Here is a 27,879-nt window from a genome sequence, read left to right as displayed (position 1 = left end):
CCATCCCATTGACCAATCAAATGAATCAAATGAAGGGATTACACACATTTTGAAACATTGGTGGGTGGTACATACACTGAGAATAGTATAACTGCATCTGTTGTGATCCTTTGACTCCCACTAGCCGGGAGTCCGTATTTAAACCCTTGGCCAGGGGTTGGTCCTCACATCATTCATTGTAAATATAAATCTGTGTGGTATGTCCTTGTATCGTTTTCCTTTTTCACCCTTCCCAGGTACCAATGCCTAGAAATTTTCCTAAGTCTTTAAATATTTTTGCTTTGATCATTATTTTCTTTCTTGAGAAGTTGGTGATTGACATGTATTGGTATTTGACTCACAAAATATTGCATAGATAAAGGTTTTAAAAATCTCCAGAGTCTGTTGTCATTCAAAGAAATAAGAGTAAATGTTATTTTATGCCTATTATGCTAACAACCTTTTTTATCAACCAGAGGAAATAAGCACTAAGGTGTTAAAGTTTGGTAAGAAAATGTGTACAGGTAAATTATATTTCAATGTAGCCAAAGTCCTTACTTACTGTATGAATGTTTAAGGGCCCAGGTAAGTATGGTGTTTTAGAAATAACCCAAGCTGGTAATATCGCTCCATCAATGGCCAGTTACTTGAATCACAAGAGTATTCATTTTGTATTCACCTCATGTTTGCTTGACTGAGGAAAAGGTTAACACACCTGTATGAGTGGACTATGATGTTCTATTTTAATTCTGTGCTATTTTTCTGAGATCCAGAATGCCCAACCTCCCAATGCACACCTCATATAATGACTCCATGTCTGCCTGACACCCAATCATATCAGAATCTTTTTAAGCACAACTATTCCACTTTTGGGGCCTTTAAGCTTGTAAGATGGTACTTCCCCAGTCTCAAAAGAGTCTTGTTTTTCCTTTGTCTAAAGATCTCAGTTTAAAGGGTAAGGTCAATGAGGTTGTATCCACTTGTTAAAATCAGCATTTTAATGAATTATGCCTAATAATATTTAGTTAGAAGATTATGGGGCAACCTGGTATTCTTGGGAACTTGGGTAGACTATTAGAGTGAGCACTGAGATCTCCAATAGAACTGACAGCATCTGGGACAATGTTCCAATGCTAAATCTGGAGACATTAAGGGCCATATGTATCAACCAATTTTGCATTCACAAACGGACCGATAAGCAGAACCGCAAAAAAGGCCTTTTACATGTATCAAAACCCATTTTGAGATTTAGCATAAAATGGGTTTACGATTTGGTATTTGGAAGGGGTGTATATTGGGTGTCCCTTCCAAATAGTAAATCCTAATGGTATGTCTGAATGTTTTGTGACCGTGAATGCGGTTGCAAAATATTCAAATTTTACCACTAACTTCTAGTAGTTGGTAACCCATTTGCAAATGGGAATGGGTACCCAAGGGACCCCTTTAGGAATGGTTGTAAAAACGTTTTTTTAAGAGCAGGCAGTGGTGCCACAGACAACTGTCTGCTCTTAAGTGAAAAGAAAATGTTTCTTTTTTTTTTTAACAACCCGTTTCCCTTTTAGGAAAACAAGGTGCATTTAAAAGAAAAGAATGCTTTATTTAAAAGCAATAACGGACATGGCCGTCTGCTGACCTCAACAGGCCACCATCCCTGTGATTTAAGTGATTTATATGGGGTCGCAAATTGCGATCTACCTTTTTAGTATTAAAGAGGTAGGTCAATTTGCGACCCACTGTGAATCGGTATATGAAACTCTTGGAGTTTCATACATTGGAAATTGCAATTACCTAATTTAATACATGTGGCCCAATGTGTAATGTTTTGGAAAATCAGATTACTTTGACTGTTTTTCCGGCTTTGATGCAATTATCGGAGAGGTCGGTACCTTTATGTGTCCTGATGAAGGCCCCGTTAAGAATCATTCTCAAGGGGGTCAAAACATCGACTTTCCCAGATGCTGACTGCAACAATATAATAATTAATTTTTAATCCTTAACTCAACTATCAGTCTGGGTTTTGAAAATCGAATAATATTGAGTCAACATCATCCTTTTTATGTGTTAAACATTAGTGCACCTTTATTCACCATTGTCATGAAGCACTATCACAGTGTTAGTTTATGGATCCTCTACTTTCCTAATTGTATATATAATTATTACTTTTGTAATTACATAACTGTCAGTCTCTGTCCCTTGGTTCAGGCTCGGTAGGTAGGGTGGCATTGAGTGTTCGTTCTACGTCCCATAAATGTGTAATAGCTTACTATTAGGGATTCATCAGATTAGGAACCGTGGCTCATTCCAGAGAGCTCGGAAATCTCCATTATTCTTTTGATACCAGACTTCTATTTTTCATTCTAGTAGTGGTTGACTAAAGTTCTAGCATCAAGATGTCCGCCACCAAGGGCCAAATAATGTACTCCCTCCCACACCTAAAGAATACAAAGACCAATGACATATTTAATTAATTCCCCTCTCGTCCCATTGCCCAATAATGCAACATAGTGCCTTGGTGTCGGATTTCCTGTTTTTTTGCGTTTATTTTGGAACTCATCGTACAAATAAGATTTCTATGATAAATGAATTACACTTTTCTCTTTGGAAAATCAAAACATTCCAATACATGATTTGACAATGATGTCATGTTATTCTGTAAGGATATGCATATTGTTATCACAAAGATTGCATATCACAATTTGGGGCTTTGTCACGGATTTGGACAAACAGGGGGATATGATTCTCTGTATGCAAAGCCCACGTGAAAGATATTATGTATACAAGATGAATCATATTGGAGTGCATTTAAACCTTGCAGATATTCAATAAACTTTGTGTTAAAAAAATAATAAAATAAAAAAATGTATACTGTAAGTTTTTATGCAATAATGAGGGAGCAGAGGAGGCAGTTAAGGATATTTAGATATGTGGTGCACATTTCAAATGCTAGGCAAACTGGGCGCTGCAGAATATAAATATATATTGTAAATGTGAAATTAAGTCACTAACAAAGTAGAAGTCAAATGTAAAAAATTGTACCAAACTGAGAGTTGGTTTACAAACCTCTTTTATTGTTGATGTTTCCTCAGAAATATCTTCCAAAGACATATCCTCATTTTCTTCTCCACTTTTTATGCGCATTGCTTTTTTTGCATCGCGAATTAGATCATCCAGATTGAAGTCGAGTTGCTTTCGCATAGCTAACAAAAACATGAACAGTAAATACAAATTATTTTTGTGCACTTTATTGAAAGTTGATTAATCTTTGTAGATTCGGCCAGTTGCAGTGCCAATCCGCTGTACACAGTTCATTTTACAGTATCATGTCAATTCAATAGAGCCGCCTTTGCCGTGAACCCAGCAGCAATACTGGTAATTTAGTGGGATCTGCCATTATTGCACACACCCGGTCAAGTTAGGACTGCCCCTCTCTTACAAAGATGGAGTGAACCTGGATAAATGAATTAATGCCAGGATGTCAAGGTGTCTGCAATGCTGGTGGAGTTACTGGAAAGAGACTCTTTGAAAATAGCGCCAGCTGGTGCATTTGTTAAAATCATCCAATGCTGCCATTTTGCTGGGATGACTGCTACCCGCATGATGTTACTGCACCAATGCTTTTAGAAATGTGTGCACTTCATTTTAACTATGAAACCTGCTATTAATCATGGATAGCAATGTTCAACAGTAATGCGTAAACCCTATGGAAACAGGCGCATTACACTCACTAACAGGTTATTGGCTGATATTCTACCTTTGATAGATTCAGTCAGTCAATTTTTAAAACATGTATTCTCCTTAATTTCAGCAAGAGTCATCCGTTAGGATTACAAAATCTAATACATTAGATTTCACCCCGAGTCATCCTTTTGGTGTAAGAACTCAAGAACCACTGCAAATGTTTTTGTAAGTCAGCAGAGTCATCATAGGACTGTTGTAAGACAAGCATGTATGCAGGTATTGATAATATTAAGTATATGATTACAGAGGGTAAAAATGTGCAATGCGATAATTAAGAATGCTTTTTCAAATAACCATCATCAATCTGTTAACTTGAATAACAACATCAAAGTTAACTGTCTTTAGCAAACAATTTGTAGGAACTCACATTTATCATATCCACTTGCATTAGAGCTCATAATATCAGGTTTCAATTCAATATAAAGCATAGGAAATACATAGAGTGTCAACAGGTAAATCATGTGTAATATCAGTAGTTCGCTTCTAAGGTCAATACTATTAATGTACTAACATTCTTCTATTTTTTTCAGCACTCCTGCAGTAGAAATTCAGCCCAGGTATGCAACTAGCAAGCGTGAAGATATCCAGTGTCTCTGTTGCTCTCTTGGCCATTCTCCTTTTCACTGGGCTACTGTTAAAGAACATGGTAAGAATTTGAGTTTATATGTGGGTTCAGTCAAGTATGGAGGATTCCATCTCTCCTGTTGGATCTGGATTGCAAGGTTAGTGCATCTTTACATAGCATAGTCTAGGCCCCAAAACCAGACTACAGCCCCAATTCTGATGGCGGTCAGTTGGACTGCCGGCCGCTACTGAAGGAGTCAGGAGACTGTCTGACAAGCATGCAGCAGTCCGACCGCCACATTTCGATGCAACGCCCAGGCTGACAGTCATAAAAGTGTCAAAACCAAGGTTTTGGCATGTTGCAGCCGTGGTTAAGTGCCGCAGTAGCCATCGCTGCTGTGCAGCACCTCCTGCACGTCCATGCTCTGCGTGCCATGCACCATATTGTGCATGGCACATGGTGCACATAGGTAAATGAGGTCACTACATGTGCCCCCAGTGACGTTTTTCAGTCACCTACGACAGGAGGGGGACGTATTTGGGGTCCCCAATATCCATTTCCAACAGCCTTTTTCATGGCGGTCTTCCTGCTATGAAAAGGCTGCCTGAAAAGTATACCCAAATCCTGATGATGGCGCCTGACTCGGCATAGCTGCCATTGTTGGAAGCTGGTACAACTGTTGCCCCATCGGGATCTATGATCTTGGTAGAGGCGGCAGTCTTTCATCCAACCGAATAGGGTCCGATTGCCAGTATTGCAATACAGCAGTCGGACCAATTGGCTGTCGGTGGTCGACCACCACTGGCAGCCTGTCAGTGTGCAGTCCGACCTGTATCATAATGAGGCCCTATATTCACGATTTACAGTCTGAACTACAGGTACTGTTTCAAATTATGACAGATATTGTGCCCACCCGATTGCATGTGCCACTTCTAACAAGGCAGACATGACAACTTTCTTGTTTGTAATTAAGTGACCTATCAACCAAACTAAACCAGGCCCTTTCCCCTAGACAACTGATCTCATTTTGCCATTCCTAGCCCTGGCGTTCAGGTTATATTTTCAAAGATGTTTCTTTGATATCTGAGGATGGAGTGAACACAAAGCCTAACTTTCCTTTTCGAGGGTCCTCTGTGTGCACAGCACTCTCTTATTTCATAACATTCATGTACACATGAAAACTTGAGAGCCTACAGGTTAGAGATAGAAGGTTAGTATTTACTGTTCCCTCACCCATTCTTCAAATGCTCTTATCACCCATTATATCTGAGGATGGAGTGAACACAAAGCCTAACTTTCCTTTTCGATGGTCCTCTGTGTGCACAGCACTCTCTTATTTCATAACATTCATGTACACATGAAAACTTGAGAGCCTACAGGTTAGAGATAGAAGGTTAGTATTTACTGTTCCCTCACCCATTCTTCAAATGCTCTTATCACCCATTATATCTGAGGATGGAGTGAACACAAAGCCTAACTTTCCTTTTCGAGGGTCCTCTGTGTGCACAGCACTCTCTTATTTCATAACATTCATGTACACATGAAAACTTGAGAGCCTACAGGTTAGAGATAGAAGGTTAGTATTTACTGTTCCCTCACCCATTCTTCAAATGCTCTTATCACCCATTCATCAAAACTCTATAGAGAAGTTCTCTCCCCCTTAGCCACCATTGTCAACACCTCAACATTGGAGGCTTCTTCTTAGAAACTATCAGGCCAGGACAGATCCTCTCATTCCAAAATGAGCCTACACTCTACCCTGATGAATTTGCAAGCTACCGGCCCATTATTCACCTATTCTTCATCAGCAAGATCATTGAAAGAGAGTCTATATTCAACTCCAAGTTCACATCAAAGCCAACCATCTCCTGCTCAACTGCCATTCTGGCTTCATACCTTGCTGCATCATGGAGACAGCTAACTTATAAATCATGATAATGCCTTCCAGAACACAGATAAAGATGAGTCCATTCTACTGACATTACTAAATCTCTCAGTTGCCTTCAACACCATCGGCAACTCCGCCCTAAAGCCCAGAATGGGATTCACTGGCAGCGTCCTTCAGTGGTTCACCTCCCACCTTTCTGCTCCATACCAGTTTTTTCACATTGTTCTTTACAGGTCCCAGAATATTTGTATCACTTGCTGGGCCCCCCCAGGGTTCTATACTGACCACTATCATCTTCAGTCTCTACGTGGAGCTCCTCTGGGCTCTACTTACTGATAAAAGCATCAGAGTTCACCAATATGTTGATATACAACTGTATTTGAAAGTTTCCTCCTCTCTAGACATCCAACAGCTCAAACACTACCTGATCCAAACCTAAAGATCAACCTCACCAAGACAGAATGTCTGTTATTTGCCAAGAACAACAGGCAACAAATACTACAAATGTTCAATGACCAGAACTTTGGCAGCTTTGAACCTGAACCTTTACCTAATGCCAAGTTACCTGGATTCACCTTGGACACCAAACCTCACTCTCAAGAAAAACATTGCTGAGAAACTAGCTTTCTGAAGAAAGTGAAAATTTCCTCCAGAAGGTGACTTCAGAATGTCTGTTCAATCTCTCTTACTCTTGCATCTAGATGGTGAAAATGAAGTGCTCAGGCAAGCACATTTCTTTCAGAGCTTCATTGATTTCTTTTAGGTCTCACCCGGATTGGCAGCTGTGACCCCTTGCTTGCCCTTTGCGACACCTGACACTGCATTTGCGACCCATGGCCTCAAGGTGGCAAAATCCGTGCAAGGAGCACAGAGGCAGCTCATCCTATTGACATTGGTTGGGACTCCAGTTCCTGTGTTTTCTGTCAATTTCTCATTACACATATAAGGAATATTATATTTTTCACTAATAGTTTAATAAAACTGAATACAATCAGCCAAAATATGACCTTAGCTTTTAAATGTATGTTGTGTGCTTGCTTGAGGATGAGTGTGCTGATGTGAGAGACAGAGTCTGTGTGAATATGTATACATGTGTAAGGGAAGGTAAATGTAAAATGGTGTGTGATGTTCCTTATGCTACCCCTGGCATTTTTGTGAATTGAAGTGCTTGTAGGCAAGAATAAATGTGATCACATCACATCCATCAATATGAAATTCCAGTGCGTCCCCTAGTCAGCCCACATCATCTTTAACGCCACCTGCATCATTCACACAGCCACCAGGAACTGCCGCCCGGCACATCTGGCTGACAAGCTCAGTCTCCAGTGACTCTCGGTACACTCACAGCCAAGCCACTAGCAGACTGGTCGTAAAGAAGTGTAAAAAAGAATGCAACAAGCCTATTCCATCTAGAGTAGGAATTTGGAATAGCATTACTGTATCCATCTGGACCGCCTAAATCATGCTCCAATTCACGAAAGAGTTGAAGAGACATATCTTTAAAGAACACTACCTCATGATGCAGTAAAACCCCTCAAATCAATTGTTGATTATCCCTGCCTTTAACTATAACATTCCACTGCCTTTGGCAATGTTCATGCTATACATATTTCACGTACATACATACCTATTGCTTCACATCTGGTCTGGCACATGCTGCAAGCCCAGAGACACCAGCACAACAGACTGAAAGTCCCTTAGGCATGCCTCCTTCAGTATGCCCCAATAAGTACTGCAACACAAACCCTTATGTTACAATACTAGTTACTACAACATTAGCCCAGCAGCCTCACCAGAAACCAGACCACAAACCTGCCAGGGAACCAGTCAACCTAGCAAAGGCCTGAGGGTTTTCATTCCCAACGGATAGTCCCAACTGTCGAAAGAGGGATTAAGGGGAACATTTATATGGTTGTGATGAACGAAGGGAAATAGGAGTAAGAAAAAAGACAGTGAACAGGAAAGAGGAGGCTAGAGGGAAAGAGCAGTATCGATAATAAGGAAACGGAGGGACAAGTGAAAGTAAAATCAGAAAGGAGAAAGGAGGAGGAGAAAGTGAGTGGAAGAAAATGGGATTCAGTAATAGAGAGAAAGAAAAGATGAAGTATTTAAAAATTGGGGAATGAACAACAAGAGGCACAAGGAAAAGAGTGACTAGATGAGAAAGAAGAAAAGAGCGGGAATAATTTAATGTGACACCTCATTTGAAAAATCTATACACTAAGCTGCAATCCCATAATAGTTTTCATTTGCCTTGTTGCCTTCCTTACATTTGTGACACAGGGTTCAAATATACAGCAACCTCGTCTCGTCCATACTAACCACATGCTTTACAAGTTCTAGAATGTAGTTCTGTTTTATGTGTTCATGTATTCTGTATACCGTAATCAGAATGTATTTAACAGTATGTAAGCTATTTGCATTCATCTAAATATTTTTGATCCACATTTTTATATGAATTATTTTCCTAACACCGACACTCGTTCTTATTTTACATCCTTCTCCTCATAAACTCTTGCCTGTTTCTCGCTTACTCACGGTCGTACCCCTCCTTAGGCCACCCTTTGGCCACCCTTTTTCTAACCGGCTGACAACATTGCATTCTCCACCACTCATCAATGTTCAACTAAATGTGCTCAACACCAACCACTAGGGGCTGGAGTTAAAACAATGCCACTTATTCATTTATAAAGGCTACAAAACGAAATGGCTTTAGACTTGAAAGAAAGAAATGCGAGTTTGAAATTAGAAAGGCTCTCTGACTCAAAAGGCGGTAGGTAGTCAATTGTTGAGACTGCAACGTGACGAAGGAGCACAATTACGAAACTTTAAACAGGGCTACTCATAATGATCTGCCGGGCCGTTTCCGGCTCCAAGCCTGTGATTCCAGGACCTTTTAAACGAGATGAGTGAGGACAGAGAGAAGTTAAACTCCTTATTACAAAGGGAGTCCGTTTTAATGAACCATAGGGTGGTGACTGAGCCGAACAGCCAGGTGGCATTCCCCGTGACTAGACGTCCTGCAGCAGGAAGTGAGCAAGATCAGATGGGAAGAAAAATGAGCGTGCGAAATCGGATCCGGCGTGAACATATAGGAGGTGGTTCAGTAAGGTGTTGATTCAAAGATGCAACATATGCAAACCACTAGTCACACGTATGCGGATGGGATGTGTAGCTTATAACTTTTTGCCTATTTACACAAACATCTTATGATTCATGTGTTAAGCACAATTCATAATGGCCACACAATTTTCAATTTATTTAGTATTTCAATTTATTTTATTATGTTTTGGCTCTCAACGAGGGCCACATAAAATTCACGATACGATTTACACTCAAAGAAAAAGAAATTCAATAAACACAATACAAGTTACATCCATTGGCAAAATAATCCAGAATAGGCAACGTCAGACATCTCCATAGCACATTAATAAATAGCTAAAAAACCTTTAAAAAAGTTAAAAATGTGGAAGCAAAACATTTCATTTGGGAGACAGTATAGAAATTGTAGAAAGATATTTCCATTAAAGATACCTAGTAGGAAGCATATTGGTTTTAACCATTTAAACCGCAAAGAGCGGAGTGCGGGGCAAATCAACAGGACATGTGTTCGGTCCTGAATACTCAAATTACAGAAATTGCACGTGGGAGAAGATCCATTATAATGGCCACACAATTATTCATGGTATTCACATACAAAGATTATTTACGCCCATTTATCCTACTCAGCATGGAATAATGTATGCAATCCGTACAGCATGTATGAGTAGCATTAGGACACTTTTTGAATTTTGATTTTCCTGTATTAAAGATACATAAAAATTCTCTTACTAACATCCTAAAATAATAGAATGATTTGTACACTGCCCCACGCGTTCTGCACTGCTTGGATCAGATACATTTTGGGTAATTTAGGTCTTCTGATGCATTTAGGAAATATATGGATACATGATTAGTGACAAAGTTGCTACTTTGCAGACGGTAATACAATCAGCAATGTATTTCCCTAAATCTACTCTGAAATTCCCCTTTGTGAGACCACTTTTTCAATCACAGTATAAATGTACATATGTGTAATGCATGCATGACCTATATGCACTACGTTATCAGCATCACACTAACTTGCAGAGACTAGATTTTGGCGAATCACACCCAATACAAGCAAGTGGGATTTAGAATTTTTATTGACTTATTTGTACAGGCACCTCTATCATCTTTTTTTGCAGTGGCCCGTTAGAATTATGGCTTTGACCTACTGCTCCAGTTACGAAAATGTGTTAATAGATGAGATGTGCTAGCGCTATGCACCCTTGCAAAGCATGTCAAGGAGGTCAAAGGGTTTGGTGGATCCTTGGATTTCTTAGGGTTGTATATAACAATTATGCATAGGAGTCTGCGTCAAGCTGCATTCCAATACCCATGTCTAGCTAACCCACTTTGGTACATTCTCCGACACAATGGAAGACTGGCAGGCACACATTTGTGATGACAACTGTACAAACATATAGCTTGTTTTTAATAATGTAAGTGTCATTAAAGCCTGAATGGCAAGATTATGAACACATGTAATGTGATGCTTAATGAAGCAACGAGGGGGCAGATATAGAGAGTTGGAGAAGATGTATTCCAAACTGCTGATCCCAGGGAGTCCTGAGGATCAGAGTTTAACTGCCGTAACAGAGGCAGTCTGATCAAAGCGATCAGGAGCACCACCTCGGGGCAACATTCAATGATAAACATGTTTACTACACACTTAGACAGGCCTGTGCTGTGTACTACCTTCTACAGTCAATCAAAAAGAACACATGCATGGAGTTAAGAAAAGTACAATAATAACATTTACAATGTGGTTATCAGGTATAATATCATCATACCCCCCCTATTAATGAGGGTAACAGTGAAGGCAGATCACTTACTGCTAATTGGCAACAGTTGAGGAATTTCCAGGAGATTAGACAGAACAATAACCACTTTAGAACACTTATGAAACAACTCTGTTTCAAAAAGCCTTATTTTGGGTGATTCTGAACTTCTTGTTAAGTCTGTTTACCTCACAATACGTAAAAGAAAGTTGCATTCCCGTTTGCGATTGAAGCAACACACACTATGACTATGGATCAGCAACTAAATGCTGCACTATATTGTATTACAAGAGCTGTAATACCCACTCTGAAGTTACAGTTGAGTTGACTAGTTCACTGGAGACACATTTTTGACCACTAACAAGTCATAGCCCTTTAAAGAGAGCTCCCTGAAGCTTTTAAAAATAACATACATAGGTTAATTTGATCCTGGCAAATTGTGTGCAGGCTGCTCACAGATGAGTAAAGGGTAGGGGTAGGTGAAATCTCTGCTAAAAGATATAACAATAGTATTGTAATCGCACCAGTCGTAGAATACTGGTAGAGGCTACCGTTCTCGGTTTCCTATTTCTGACATGGTGTAAAACTACTCAGCTCTTGCTGAAAAATCTTGGCAAAAATCCAAATGTCACAGTTTGAATCATGCACTGGTTTATTACTTTATTTATTTATTTATAGAAGATTTTTGAAATGCTGCTTGTTATTTTCCTGTTACTTCAGAGCCCTTGACGAACAAGTTACCTACCTTCTGTAACAATATATCTGTGAGAGACAGAGATTAGTTATTACCCCCAGGCGTCAGACTGGATCCGGAGAATTTTTCTTCAGCAGTACCCCTGCACGTCGGTAGGTGGTGTAGGTCGACTCCACATTTGTCGTTGGCATCGTTTGTGTTTGCCGTAATGACATCACAGTATCTACTTAGATGCCGCACCTGCGCACTAACGTCAGTTCTTTACACGACATTCCACGCCAGAAGCGCAGAGCTATGGAAGACACTGACCACTGGGGCACAAAACTAGGGCCCTGAAGGGAACTCCCTCACCCTAGAAGTCAGTTCGCAGAATGGGGAGGATTGGTGGGGCGGTGAGGAATCCACAACTAATCTATATCTCTTAAAGATATATCGTTAACAAAGGTAAGTAACTTGACTAAGAGACAATTAGTTATGGACTCTGCACCTTAGAATAGATACCCCAGCAATACCAACCCCGGAGGTGGGTCTGCGAACTCAGTTCACACCAGAAAGTCTTGGAGAACTGAACGGCCAAAGAAGCCATCTCTCTGGACTTGGCTGTCCAGGCAGTAGTGTTTGGTAAACGTGTGCAATGAAGCCCACGTGGCTGCCTGGCAGATGTCATGAAGGGGAACTTCATGTAACAAAGCAGTAGTGGCTGCTGTCGCCCTGGTGGAATGGGCACGCAACCCCACTGGAGGCTCCATTTACGCTAAGGAATATCAGATTTTGATGCAACGAACAACCTCTTGAGAGATGGTCTGTTTTAGCATGGCCCGACTTTTCTTGGCGCCCACATATCCAACAAAGAGCTGGGCATCCACCTGGAATTGTTTTGCGTGATTAAGATAGAATGAAAGCACACGTTTTAGATCCAGACATTGGAGCCTCTCCTCCTATTTAGAAGGGTGCGGTGGAGGGAAGAAGTTGGGCAAAGTGATGATCAGTCCTATGTGGAAAGAGGTAACCACTTTCGGAAGGAAAGAAGGCCTAGTACGAAGGATAACTTTGTCCAGATGAACACCCAGGAAAGGAGGTTTTGAAGAAACAGCCTGAATCTCACTCACCCTGCGAGCAGAGGTGATGGCGACCAGAAAGGCAGTTTTAAGTGTCAGCAGTCTGAGAGGACAGTTATCTAGCGACTCGAAGGGAGTGCACATAAGTTAGGTCAGAACCAGGTTCAAGTCCCACTGGGGCATTATGAAAGGAATTGGAGGAAACAAGTGAGTTATGCCCTTAAGGCAGTGATTTACAATTGGGAACATGAAAAGAGAAGGCTCATCAGGAAGCTGAAGAAAGGCCAAAGTGGCTGGAAGATAGCCTTTTAGAGTGCCCAGAGCAGATCCCTGCGTGGGCCAGAGAAAGAATGAAGAGGAGAACCTCTGAAAGGGAGCAGAAAGGGGATCCACATCCTTTGCTGCGCACCATGCCACAAACTTGTTCCATCTACAGGCGTATTCCATTTGGAGGATGTAACCAATACTGCCTGTACGAATCTTTTAGAGGATTTTGCAGCATTAAATATGACTTTGCTTAAATAGGGCCCCACACACAAAGCCGGTCACCTATTAGACCCTATTATCTGTAATATGCAGGAACTGAAATGGCTAACGACTGACCCTATTTTTTGGTCCGACCATTATCTTACACTCGTCAGTATTACATTAAAGGAGCCCACACGCCCTTCCTCGGTTCGCCCAGGGATCCTCATGAGGAACTGGAAAACATTAAACATGACCGAGCTGCATGCTGCACTGAGGAAAAATCCCCCTGTCCACGACCAAGACATGGAAAGCAATGCACTCGCTACAAATAAGTGGCTTGAGGATGCAGTTGACGCTTGCCTTCCCACATCCCGCTCTAGAGGGAAGGCTCATCGCCCTCCTGCCCCTTGGTACTCCGAGTCTTTGAAGTTAGAAAAATCAAAATGCAAAGCACTTGAAAGACAATGGCGCAAAAAGTATGATCCGAGCAAAAAGGAGGCCTATCGCAAGGCTAGGAACATCTATCATTCGGCTTGTATGAAAGCCAAAGCCTGCTATGTTGCAGATACCATCAATGCGGCCACCAATAGAGCTCGTACGCTTTTTGATACTGTGAAGGAATTAGCCGGGGAAAAATCTATGGCAGCGGCCTGTCCTCTTAGTACTCAAAAATGCCAAGATTTGGCCTCTTTTTTTGTTGATAAGATTGAAATTATTATCTCCAATATCAATAAAAACAATACAGTTATGGATGGTCAGGAAGACACTACTCTAGCTAATACAGGAGGACATTGTTTAGAATCTTGGCCCCTCATCACCTTGGACACTCTGAAACCACTACTGAAATCCATCAAATCAGGCTCCCTACGTGACCCAATTCAAATGAGTGTCATAAATCAGATGGATGATTATTCTTTATCAATCATCACGGAGACACTCAATGCATCCATTCAACTTGCTACAGTCCCAGCGGCATGGAAACATGCCATGGTGAGTCCATTGTTAAAAAAGCCCACTGCCGACCCGGAGGTCTTGGCCAATTATCGCCCGATTTCCCTGCTTCCCGCTTTCTCTAAAATCCTCGAGAAACACATTCATGGTGCTCTCACAACATTCACAGAAAACAACTGTTTACTCCACTCCTCTCAGTCTGGATTTAGGGCAGGGTACTCCACAGAAACTGCCCTTCTTGGAGTAACAGAGAAGATCAGGGAACTCTTAGACGATGGCCAAACTGTGGCACATATTTTGCTGGACTTAAGTGCGGCCTTCGATACCATTTCTCACTCCAGACTGCTAGCCAGGCTGGGGGAAAATGGTATCGGTGGCGCAGCGCTGGAATGATTAAGGTCATATCTGTCCCATCGCACCTTCCAGATTTCTTCCTCCCAGGCCTGTTCTGACACATTTAACTCCCCCCATGGTGTGCCACAGGGCTCAATTTTGAGTCCGCTGTTTTTTAATCTTTATCTCCATCCACTTGCCGATCTAGCGGAGAGATCCGGTCTTGCCTTAATGACCTACGCAGATGATTCACAGATTATTTTTTCACTATCAAAGTCTGACCCTCTAGCTCCATCTGTGCTCAATCAAGGTCTTCAGGAAATCTTCAGCTGGATGTCAAACAACCTGCTGAAGCTTAATGGGGAGAAAACGGAGATTCTCCTACTAGGAAAGAATAAGGACCTCTGGAGTGCCTTCCACTGGCCACCATCTTTGGGCACTCTTCCTACACTAGCTACTCAGGTCAGAAACCTTGGGGTCTCCATTGACAACTCACTATCCATGAAGCAGCAGGCCAATAAAGTGGCAGGCATTTGTTTTACCATCCTTAAATGGTTGCGTAAAAGCTTATGGATGCTGCCTCCTGCCACCCAGAAGACCGTAGTCAATGCTCTTATTACATCTCGGCTTGACTAGGGTAACATCCTCTACCTGGGCTCAAACCAAGCAGTGTTAAGACGACTCCAACTTGTCCAAAATTCCGCTGCTAGGTTGCTGTGCAAAATCCCCAGAACAGCAAGGATCTCAAAGCACCTCAGGGACCTGCATTGGCTCAGGGTGGAGAACCGAGTTAGGTTCAAAGCCCTGAGCTACATGTTTAAAATTCAAGCCGGCACTGCTCCCAAATATTTACAAGATCTTGCCAGTCCCTACCTTCCTAAATGCAGCCTGCGATCTTTAACTGCAGCGAAATTTGCAGTGCCCAGGTTCAAATTGGCTAGAATTGGAGGAAGATCAATCAATCAATCAAAGCATTTATATAGCGCAGTATATAACCAGAGGGTCTCAAGGCGCTAGGAGAGGGGGATCCGCTACTGCTCGAACAGCCAGGTCTTGAGCTGCTTCCTGAAGGCGAGGTGGTCCTGGGTCAGGCGGAGGTGGGTCGGGAGGGAGTTCCATGACTTGGCGGCGAGGTAGGAGAAGGACCGTCCCCCTGTGGTGGCTCTACGGATTCGGGGGACGGCGGCGAGGGCGTGGCCGGTCGACTGAAGCCGGCGTTTGGGAGCGTAGAAGTTGAGTTGGCTGTTGAGCTATCCAGGTCCTTGGTTGTGTAGGGCTTTGTGAGCGTGGGTGAGGAGACGGAAGGTGATTCTCTTGTTGACCGGGAGCCAGTGCAGGTCTCTCAGGTGTCCGGAGATGTGGCTGTGACGGGGGATGTCCAGGATGAGTCGTGCTGATGCGTTCTGGATCCGCTGAAGTCTCCTCTGGAGTTTGGCGGCGGTTCCTGCGTAGAGGGAGTTGCCGTAGTCCAGACGGCTGGTGACGAGGGCCTGGGTGACCATCTTCCTGGTCTCGGTGGGGATCCACCGGAATATCTTACGTAGCATGCGCAGGATGTTGAAGCACGACGAGGAGACGGCATTGACTTGTCTGGTCATGGAGAGGGAGGAGTCCAGGATGAAGCCTAGGTTGCATGCGTGGTTTGGGTGCGCTTCCCAGGGCGGGGGGCCACCAGGAGTCGTCCCAGGCGGAGGGTGAGGATCCCAGGATGAGGACTTCCGTCTTGTCTGAGTTCGGTTTCAGGCGACTGTTCTTCATCCATTCGGCTACCTCTTTCATCCCTTCGTGGAGGTTGGCTCTGGCGGTGGCGGGGTCGTTGGTGAGGGAGAGGATCAGCTGGGTGTCGTCGGCGTAGGAGATGATGTTGAGGTTGTGCTGGCATGCAATGTCTCCGAGGGGGCTCATGTAGACGTGGAAGAGGGTTGGGCTGAGCGAGGAGCCTTGAGGAACGCCGCAGATGACTTCGGTGGCTTCAGATCTGAACGGGGGGAGGCAAACTCTCTGTGTCCTTCCGGCGAGGAAGGAGATGATCCACTCCAGTGCCTTCTCCCGGATTCCGACGTTGCTGAGTCGCTGCACTAGTGTACGGTGGCAGACAGTGTCGAAGGCCGCGGAGAGGTCTAGGTGGAGGAGGGCTGCTGTTTCTCCGTTGTCGAGCAGGGCTCGGATGTCATCGGTTGCTGCGATCAGGGCGGTCTCGGTGCTGTGGTTGGCCCGGAAGCCAGACTGCGAGTGGTCGAGGGATCCGTTCGTCTCAAGGAAGGCGGCTAGCTGTTTGTTGACGGTCTTCTCGATGACTTTTGCATCGAGCAGCGAGATGGGGCGGTAGTTCTTGAGGTCGGTGGGGTCGGCTGATGGCTTCTTTAGTAGAGCGCTGAGTTCGGCGTGCTTCCAGCTCTCCGGGAAGGTAGCAGTGTCGAAGGAGGTGTTGATGATGTCCCGCAGGTGGGGTGCGATGACAGCATCCGCCTTGTTGAAGACGTAGTGAGGGCAGGGGTCAGTTGGAGATCCGGAGTGGATGGAGTTCATCGTGCGGACGGTGTCTTCGGTGCTGATCTGGGTCCAGGCGCGGAGGGTGGTGGGGTGGGGGGGCGGTGGTTCAGTCGTGGCGTGCGTCGGTTGAGTGCTGAAGCTGTTGTGTATGTCCGCGATCTTGTTGTGGAAGTAGGAGGCGAGGGAGTTGCAGAGGTCTTGCAAAGGGGTGATGTCGTTGTTTCCGGCGTTGGGGTTGGAGAGCTCTTTAACGATGTTGAAGAGTTCCTTGCTGTTGTGTGCGTTGTTGTCCAGTCGTTCCTTGAATGCAGTTTTCTTGGTTGCGTGGATGAGTTGGTGGTGTTTTCGGGTGGCGAGCTTGAGGGCAGTCATGTAGTCCGGTGTTGGGTCTCTGCGCCAGGTTCTCTCGAGGGCTCGGCAGTTCTTCTTGGAGCTCTTGAGTTCTTCGGTGAACCATGGGGCTTTCTTGCTGCCGGGTCTGCTAGGCGGGGTCCTCAGGGGGGCGAGGTTGTCAGCGCAGTCGCTGATCCACTTCGTGAGGTTGGTGGTCGCTTGGCTGGGGTTTGTTGCGCTGGTGGGTGGGTTCTTGCTCAGGGACGTCGCGAGCTGGTCGGCTGTGATCTTGTTCCAGCTTCTGCGTGCAGCCTGTTGTTGGTGGTGGTGGATCCTTTTCTTATTTGGGGCCTACCCTTTGGAATTCTCTTCCCCCCCATATCCGCAAGGAAGAACATTTCTCCAGCTTCAGGAAAAGCATTAAGACCTGGCTTTTTGACAAATAACTGTCAGTTTGTCCTTCACTCTTCAAAGGTGCAGCTCAGTATCACAGTCTCGGCGCCGGGAAACCCTTTGTGGGTATCTGTGCGCCTTACAAATGTAATAAATAAATAAATTAATAAATGGTGGAGGGACGACTGGCTGCCAAGAAAATGTTACAGACTGTGGGAGGAAGGTTGAAAGCTGTCAACTGTTGCCGCTCAATCTCCACGCAAGGAGGTGGAGGCTGGACAGGTTCAGTTGGAGGACTGTCCCCTGCTGCTGCGATAGAAGATCCTCCCGAAGGGGCAATCTGAACAGAGAATCAATGGCCATATGCAAGAGTTCGGAATACTATACTTTTTGTTCCCAGTCTGGGGCCATGGGAATGACTTTGACCCAGTCGCGCTTGATCTTCTTCAGCACTCTGGGTAGAAGTGGTATAAGCGGATAGGCGTATAGAAGACAGCAACTCCACTCACAACGAAAAGCATCGCTGAGCGAGTGCCGCCTTGGAAATTCCAACGCGTAGAACTGCTGACATTGCGCGTTCTCTTCGGTGGCGAATAGACCTAACCAAGGCTCTCTCCATCGCTGAAAGAGACATTTCATCATCTCCGAGTGAAGACGCATTTGTGTTTCATCAAGCACCGGCGGCTGAGTTCGTCCGCCATGGCGTTCAGAGAACCTGCCAGGTGTTGAACCACCAGGGACATGCCCTGATGTTCCAGCCACTTCCAGAGACAAAGTGCCTCCGTACAGAGGGTCCACGACCCCACTCCATTCTGTTTTTTGCAGTATCACTCGGCGGTGGTGTTGTCCGTGAACACCTGCAGTACTCTTCCTTTGACAGAAGGAAGGAATGCCTTCAGTTGAAGATAGATCGCCCGAAGCTCCAGAAGGTTGATGTGGAGCCCGGACTCTGCCGGAGACCAGAGGCCTCTGATCTCTGCCTCTCCCATGTAGCCGCCTCACCCCAGAAGTGAGGCATCTGTCACCACTGTAAACTCTGGCTGGGGAGGAGAGAGGGACCGGCCGTTGATCCAATCTTGGTTCGTTAGCCACTATTGCAATTGATGTGCAGTACCCTCTAAGATATGGACGCAATCTGAAAGATTCCCCAGACGCTGTGCCCACTGAAACTTCAGGTCCCACTGCCATCTGGAATAGTCCACCAGCTGGATGCAGGAGGCCATGAGGCCCAGTAGCTTCAGGGTCATTCTGACCAAAACCCGGGATAGAGGCTGAAAGATCAGAATCATAGCCCGAATATCCGGGACACGCTGCTCAAGAGGATAAGCCCAAAACTGTGTTGTGTCCAGAACTGCTCCAATAAAAAGGAGCTTCTGAGAGGGAATCAGATGTGACTTTGGTATGTTAATGGTGAACCCCAGCGAATGCAGGAGGTCGGCCACAGTCTGGAGGTGGGAAACTACAGCCTGGGGTGAGTCTGCCTTCAACAGCCAGTTGTCGAGGTAGAGGAAGACTGGAACCCCTAATCTGCGCAGATACGTTGTGACCACTACCATCACTTTTGTGAACACCCGAGGGGTACTAGTAAGGCCAAATGGGAGCACAGTAAACTGAAAGTGCTTGTGGCCTACCATGAACGGTATGCAACGCAGATGGGCTGGCAGGACGGGGATGTGTAAATAAGAGTCTTGCAAGTCCAACTCTACCATACAGTCTCCAGGGTAGAGGCCCGACAGGACCTGAGCCAGTGTCAACATTTTGAGCTTCTCCTCCCGGAGGAAGCGGTTGACGTTCCTGAGATCCAAGATAGGAAGCAGATACTTGTCCTTCTCAGGCACCAGAAAGTAGTGGGAATAACAACTACAACCTACTTCTGGGGCAGGAACTCACGCAATGGCTCCCTTGGCCAAGAGAGCCATAACTTCCTGTTGGAGAAGGGCCAAGTGATCCTCTGACATGCAATGGAATTGAGGTGGCATGGATGGAGGGGTAGTATCAAAGGGGAGGGAGTAGCTCCTTCAGACTATCTGCAAAACCCACCTGCCCGATGTGATGTTGAGCTATGGGGGAGGTGATGGCGAATCCTGCCACCCACTGGCGAAAGGTGGCCCTGAAAGGTTGGTCTAGGAGGGCTTGGAGGCTGTTAAAGAGGGGTCACTGGTGGACTGGCCCAGCCACTGGCCACCAGACCCAGAACGGTGGAACCCACATTCCCGGACGCGCAGAGGCTGGACAGCTTATGCAGGCCTGTGGCTCTGTGTGGAACATGGCAGGGCACCCGTTCCGTAGCCACAAAAGGGACAAAAGGTGGAAGCGAGGCCCAAGGTTCTGGCCGTAGCCCTGGAGTCCTTAAAGCACTCAAGTGCATTGTCTGCCTTGTCACCAAACAAGCAACGGCCATCAAAGGGCATGTCCAAAAGTGTAGCTTGTACATCACCCGAAAAGCCAGTGGAACTCAGCCAGGTGTAGCATCTCAGGGCTACTGACATTGAAATCATACTGTCCAGCGAGTTGGTGGTGTACTGCCCACATCTTATGGCAAACTTTGCTGCGTCTCTCCCTTTGGCGACTGCTCGGAAAAGCATGGCCCAGGTCTCCTCAGTGCACTGCGGCAGCACCTGCGCGACCATGTCCCACACCAAGTGGGAGTAACAGCCCAAAACACATACGGTGTTTACTGACCACAGACCAAAGCTTGAGTAAGAAAACTTCTTCCCAAGGTGGTCCAGCTTCTTAGATTCCCTATCAGTTGGTGAGGTAGGGAATGCGCCCTTGGAAGTCAAGGCTTGAACCACCAATCTCTCAGGGGTGGGGTGCCCGGGGCCGGGCGGTGGCATTGGGCAATCATCCTATCCCCAGGAGCCCCTGTGTTGGGCTTGGACAAAGTGCCCAAAAGGATGTCCGTGAGGGTCTCATTGAACGACAGCAGGGGCTCAAATGAGGCCGCTGCAGGTTGAAGCACCTCAGTAAGGAGGTTAGTCCTGACTCCCACCATAGGAAGCTCAAGGTTTAAGACCTCAGCTGCCCACAACTACACCACTGCATATGATGCACCCTCCTCCATAGCCACGGTAGGGGGAGATAGCATGACAAGGTCTGGGGAGGTGTCCAGACCACTGGCCTCATCCAACTCCTCTTTCCAGTCCAGTTATTCTAACTGGTCTGCTAGAGGGCCCACAGACCCCTCCCAGCCTTCCTCTCCCTTCTCTGGTAGCTACTCAGGGTTATAGGGAACACCAGGGGAGAACAGTGGTACAAAAGTACAGGATGGAGCAGGTCCCGAAGTCGGTTGACGCTGGTCCTGCTCCATGTCTCCATCGGAGCATGACTTCATGTCGTAAACTCCAAAAACCATAGGCATCGGATCTGTAACCGACATCCATTTGCGACAGGAGTTGCAAGCCTTGAAGCCGGTACGAGGACGGGACATCCCTACGGGCACCAGGAGTCGAACGACTCGAAAAGATGTTGATAAAAAGTTGCGGAAAGAGAGTGAAAAAGTGACTTGAGGTACAGCTCTCTCTGGATCTGCGCTTGCTGGCGCGGAAAAAGAAAGAACTGACTTCAGCGGGCAGGGGCGGTGTCTATGTAGATACTACAACGTCATTCCGGCAACCCCAACGCTCATGACGAACGTGGAGTTGACCGATGCCACCTACTGACACGCAGGGGTACGACTGAAAAGAAAAAAAATTCTCTGGATCCAGTCTGACACCTGGGGGTAATTCTAAGGTGAGGAATCAATAACTAATTGTCTCTTTCAGATAGAGGAAAATAACATTGACTGAAGAGAGGGGATTGAGTAAAATTATTCTCATTTTTTGGTTGTCGAAGTCACGTTTTGAAAATCATGTTATGAACGGGATGGTTGCCAAATATAATGGCTCTTCCATTAATGCATATTTTGTTTATTCAAGGGGATTTTCTTGGTGCCTAGTGTTGCTCCTCCGGGACTGACCTTGATTCCCAACTTATGATCAAGTGGAAATGGAACACAAGGATGCAAAATGCACCTAAATTATAGGAAATTGTATTAGTGTATTACTGAAGCAAAATACATTACAAAATAATCATTCACCACTTTTGGCAGATAGGCCAAGTGCTTTCTCAAATCTGTAATTGAAGTATGCTATGTAATTAGTGGAAACTGGTCTAATACGAACTCACTACCTAGGTGTTTACGAAAACTGTTTAGAAGTGAAAAGACACTGCAACCTTAGAAAAAGATAAAACGGCGCACAGACTATGAAAATTGAAGCAAACCTCATCACATATGTTGCACCTTAATGTGTTGCACCCAACAGGTAGTTCAGGATTTCATCAACTGAGAGGCCTAGATTGAGTCTGTTTTCACCCACTCTATATAGTGACAGTGTATTTAGATGCACTGTATGACTTGCAGGTTAAACCTGCAGACCCTTTTCACCTGTTACCCGGATGTGAGTGAACTACAAGAAACAGTGGTGGAGTGAGGCAAACTGAACATGGTAATCCCCCACCAAAAAGGACTCTTGTTCATATAATGTTCCACAATACGGTAAACGTGCAAATATTATGAGAATGGATGGGACTCACTAATGAGAACGGGAAGAAGTCCTTTTCTGAACAAGGTACCTTTTATATAGAAAGATTACTTAATTTACAGACAAAAACAGAAGATTTCTAAACATAAGATTGATGCTCAACAATGTCTCTATTCATACAATGGCAGGAGGAGGCACATAAGCACAAACTTGAATCCCGATTTTGAAGTATAAGAGATACTCGGGAGAAACTGGAATACCAAATCAGCCACCTTAGGGATAGAGCTAGGGCGTGTGCTACAACTGCTCGACCTTCTTTGTATCTATTCCCCCAGATCACTCAACTACCAGAAAAGGGATAGGCGAGTTAGGGCACAAGGGAGGAGGATCTGATGGGTATGTCTCCCATGCTGGCTGATAGGGCCTGGAGGTGCAGCTGTTATCTCATCCGAAAAGGCAGCAGGGCCTCTGAGATTGCTGGCTGGCAGACCACAAGAGATAACAAGCAACTGCTAAAAAGTAGGTATCTGGGTGGCAGAGGTATAACCCTGTCCAATTAGAAACCACAATCATAGTCCGGGTAAGTCAGATACACACACAATAAAGGAACCTTTGCTCATCCTCTTGTACCTTGACACAGAGCACGCAGGCAGGCCTCACTTAAGAGACAATGTGTTAAGTATTTGTGCAACACTTCAAACACAGTGAAAACACCAAAAAAAGACTCCCAGAATAGATGAGTATTTTATAAAATAAACAAGACCAAAATGAGAAAAAGTAGAAGTCAAGGTATGAATTTTTAAAGATTAAAATTAAAAATAGCACTTAGCAGCAATAAGCGCCTATGGGGGTTATCTGGTCGCGCTGGACCGAGGCAAATTCAAGAGTTCAGGTCCACCAGGATGGAGTGCGGACCAGACCATACAAGAGCCACGCATGACCTACTGAACAAAAGTACCTTGATCCTGGTTGCAACAGCGACATGTGGGATACAGCTGAGCGATTTGTCGGCGTCGATCTAGCAGTTGAGGTGATGGGTCAGTTTGCTCCACACAATGATGGCGATGTGCCGGTTCAGAAGGTAAAGAGCTGGTTCCGAGATGCTTCGGTTCCGAGATGCTTCGGATCCAAGTGCGATGTGCTGGGTCTTCCACGCCATCTATCCTGCAGCTGCGTCGATGCAGTGGTTCCACATCTTTGTTTCTGGTGGCGATGCACTGGTTCCAAGTGTGATGCACCGATTCTGTTCCAGCAACTTCAGCAACTGTCTGATTCTGCCTCAAGCAGCAGATGATGCATTGTTTCTACTGGAGCAAGCACAGGGAAACACTTTCAATGGATCAGGCACAGGAGCAGGGGGTACGACTTTGATATCCTTGAGTCTTAGAACAAGAGGCAAGCTAGCATGCCCTTAGAGATCACTCTGGATGCAAGCAAGTGTCCAGTTCTTCCCCAGCCGATCAGGTGGCTGTAGGTAGCAGGACAGCACAGCTGTAAAGCAGTTTCTACAGAGCAGCATTCCAGCATAATGGCAGTCCTTGTAGCAGCACAGCAGTCCTTCCTCCTGGCAGAGTTTCTTCACAGGTCCAGTAGTGTCTTATTTGGTGGGGTCAGAGATCCAGTACCTCAGTTGTGCATTTGAAGTGGGGCTTCATTAAAAGAGGGACTTTGAAGTGCACAGAGGTTCTCCCTCCCAGCTATATCTCCAGATTCACCCCAGCTATGCAGCCCATTGTGTGGGGACAGGACACAGTCTATTCAGGTGTAAGTGTCAGCTCCTTATTCCCATCCTGCCCAGGATGGCCCATCAGGATGTGGATGGCCACTCAGTCACTTATAGCTTTCCTTTGTGTGTGGCTGTCTAGAGGGAATGCACAAAGTCCAACTGTCATTCACACCAGACATAGATTGGAGAGTGGCTGCAGGTACACAGAGCTAAGAGCAGAGAAATGCCAAGTGGTAGTTCTAAAATAGTAAAGATACATTCAACTTTCCCAGCAAAGAGGATTTATCATAACCATTCCTATAATATGAAACTTGAAAGAGCTACTACTTCTCAATTAGGAATGACAGCTTATACGTGTGATAAGGAATTATCAATGTTAACCTATGATAGGGGTAGGCTTCACAGAAGTGAAAAACGAATATGGGGGGTTTTCAATACTAGGGCATGTCCTATCTTTTAATTACGCCGCACCCTATCTTACGGGCTACCTAGCGACTACCTTAGGGGTGACATATATAATAAAAGGGGAGTTCAAGGCTTGTCAACAGCTTTTAAATGCCAGGTGGAAATGGTAGTAAAGCTGCACACACAGGCTTTGCAATGGCAGGCCTGAGACATGTTTAAGTGCTACTTGTGGGGTGGCACAATCAGTGCAGCAGACCCACTAGTAGCATTTCATTCACAGGCCCTGTGCACTCAAACTGGAATGTATAAATTAAATATGCCAATTGTGGATAAGTGAATCAAACCATGTTTTAGGGGAGGCACACCTGCACTTTAGCACTGGTTGGCAGTGGTAAAGTGCTAAGGCCAACAAAAAGAAATCAGCAAAAAGGTGAGTCATTCAGGTAAAACATTTGGGGGAAGAACACCCTTAGGCTGTCAGGTCTAACACGTGTTCCCCCCAGCTGAAAGTGGAGAGAGGTACTTAACCTCTTAAGAGAACCTGGAGAGACCATCAGTATTGGGGTGATCTGCCTCAGGTTGGCGTGGTCTAACCCAGGTCTGTGCTATACCATAACGTTTATTCCCTGTAGGGAGATGGACCTCCTCAACAATTTTGGATTATCACCACTTATTTGCATTAGCCACCTGAGGGTCATATGGTCTGTCTGAATCAGGAAGTGAGTCCCAAACAGGTATGCACTCAACTTCTTCAGTGCCCACACCACATCAAAGGCATCCATTTCAATTGCACTCCATCTGTCCCCTGGGAAGTCACCTCCTAGAGAAGAAAGCTATAAGTTGGTATTGGCCCACATTATTTAGCTGTGATAAAACTGCCCCTATACAATGTCCTGAGGCCTCTATTTGAACAATGAAATCATTGGAAAAGTCAGGGGTGCTGAGTACAGGGGATGTGCACATGGCCTGCTTTAGGAAGTCAAATGCTTTTTGGCATTTCTCTGTCAAAATCACATTTCTAGACTGCTTCTGCAAAGACAGCTCTGTCAAAAAGTGCAACAATGGGGCCATATGCCTTAACACACCTCCTGGAGTACCCTGTGAGGCCTAAGAAGGCTCAGTTTGGGTGTTGGGGGTTCACAGGCCATGATATTCTCTATCTTGGCCTGGAGGGTCTGCATCTCACCCCTTTCCACCAGGTGTCCTAAGTACACCCCAGACCCCTGCCCTATCTGGCACATGCTGGCCTTGATAGTCAAGCCTCACTGTTGCAGGGCCTGAGGCACTTCCTGCAGGTGAAAAAGACGGTCCTTCCAGCTTCTACTAAAGACAGCTATGTCATCCGGGTTAGCAGTACTAAAGGCCGCCATACCAGCCAAGACTTGGTTCAACAGCCTCTGCAAGGTGGCAAAGACATTCTTTAATCCATCAATCTGAATTGGTAGTGACACTCTGGAGTAGAAATTGCTCACCTCTCCTTGTCTCCTTCAGTTAGGGTAATCTGCCAGTACCCTGAATAAGGGTCAAACGTACTCAGAAACTAGGCAGTACTTAACCTATCAATCAGCTCATAAGTCCAGGGTATGAGATGAGCATCAGTCTTAGTGACTAAATTGAGCCCCCTGTTATCTACACAAAACCTGAATTCTGGTGTAATGACTGGAGGGGCAGCTTTTAGTACCAGCACCACAGGGCTGGGCCAGGGACTACTGGAGTGTTCAAGCACCATTAACTCCAGCAGCTTTGAAATCTTATCTTTGATACTGGTCCTCACCTTGTCAGACAGCCTTTAAGTGTTATTCTTTACAGGGTGACTGTGCCCTGCGTCTGCGTCATGGGTACACAGGTGGGTATTCTCAGCAGTGAGGAAAAACAGAGAACTGCCCCAGCAACTAGCGGTAGTTCCTTTGCTGTTCTGAAGTCGGGGTAGGGGAGAGTTTCACACCTTCCACTGACCCATTTTTTTTCTTTGGAGGTTAAGGGAGAAGTTCACTTTCCTTTTCCTCCCCTCCATCTGTCACCAGAAACATGGTGACATCAGACTTCACAAAGTGTGGTTTGAGACAGTTGATAGGGAGCACCCTATGGTGGTGCCTGAGGGTCTTGAGGTCCAACAGGTAGGTAGCCTGCCTCTTAAGTATCTTATAGGGCCCCATCCAACAGCCTTTGCGTAACCTGAGCTCCACGAGTTTCATCACCCACACTTTCTGCCCAGTTTGTAATTCCATAGGGGTAGCCATCTGCTCATACCACTGTTTCATCACTTCATGGCTGGCCTCTAAGTTATCAGAACTTGTTTCCAGTATTTAGCTATCAGGCTCCAGAAGGCCAGCATGTCACTGACTACATCCTGCAGAGGTTTTCTGAGAGCTCCATCTTAGCCTTCCTTTACCAGACTGAGAGGTACTCTTACAGGATGCCCATACAGAAGCTCAATGGGGCTAAATCCAAACCCCATTTTTGGTACTTCTCTGTCCGAAAAGAGAAGGTATGGCAGGAGGATGTCCCACTTACGCCTCAGGGTCTCAGGTAGGCTGTTGTTTGTGCCTTTGAGGGTCTTATTGAATCCCTCAACAAGCCCATTGGTGTGTGGATGGTAGGGATGGAGAACTTGTAACTAACTCCGCTCGCCTTCTACATTGACTGCATATAAGCAGATATGAAGTTGGTGCTCCTGTCACATACCACTTCTTTTGGGAAACCCACTCTGTTAAAAATCCCCATTAGATCTTTAGCCACTACAGGTACAGTTGCAGTTCTCAGAGTTATGACCTCTGGGTATCGTAAGGCATGATCCACTAGTACAATGATAAACTTGTTCCCAGAGGCTGTATGGGGATCTATAGGCCATACAATGTCGATGCCCACCCGTTCAGAGGGGGTGCCGACTACAGGCAAGGGATTAAGTGGGTTTCCAGCCTCTGTCCTGTCTTCCCACTAACTAGCCTGGCAGCTAAAGCAAGTCCTACAGAAAGTATCTGAGGAAATCTTCTTCCGGGACAATAAAAATGAGGGACAAGCCTAGCAAAGGTCTTCTCTTGCCCCAGATGTCCTGCCAGGGTTATTTCATGAGCCAGCACCTATAGGAAGGCCGTCTAGTATTGGGGAATGGCCAGTGTCCTTGTTGTCTCATACACAGGTGCCTTAGGCTCACTGTACAGGAGGCCTCCCTTCCAGTAGATGCAGAGAATCCCAGAGGCACCACCTGCAGCCTCATGCCTTCCAGGGTTGGGCACACTCTCTGTGCCTTACAGAACTCCTCGCTGGTGGGTCCCTCCTCTACTTTCCGACCAGCAAGTTCAGGCAAGTCACCAAGGGCGACAATGTCCTACTCTGTGGGCACCGGCACTGGTTTCCCACGGTGCATGCCCATCCCTCTTTTTGCAGCTGTCTGGGCCATTCTTCCAGACATCCTTGACTCCTTTCCTAAGCATCTATGGACTTGGTGGTAGGACATATCTACTCAGGCA

General features: G+C 45.5%; 1 protein-coding gene across 1 annotated transcript in view; it reads right to left on the bottom strand.

The window, feature by feature from the left end:
- Positions 1-3,174, bottom strand: part of FAM227B (family with sequence similarity 227 member B) — a 629,863-nt gene extending 626,689 nt beyond the window's left edge. Inside the window, exon 1 of the mRNA XM_086958267.1 lies at positions 3,040-3,174. Within this exon, the coding sequence (XP_086814393.1) occupies positions 3,040-3,174 (135 nt within the window). The remainder of the gene's footprint in view (positions 1-3,039) is intronic.
- Between the last annotated feature and the right edge of the window lie 24,705 nt (positions 3,175-27,879).

Source organism: Lissotriton vulgaris, chromosome 2_1 (genome assembly GCF_964263255.1).
Source record: "Lissotriton vulgaris chromosome 2_1, aLisVul1.2, whole genome shotgun sequence".
Taxonomy (NCBI): domain Eukaryota; kingdom Metazoa; phylum Chordata; class Amphibia; order Caudata; family Salamandridae; genus Lissotriton; species Lissotriton vulgaris.
The sequence above is the reverse complement of the archived record's forward strand: the minus strand, read 5'-3'. Positions and strand labels throughout refer to the sequence as shown.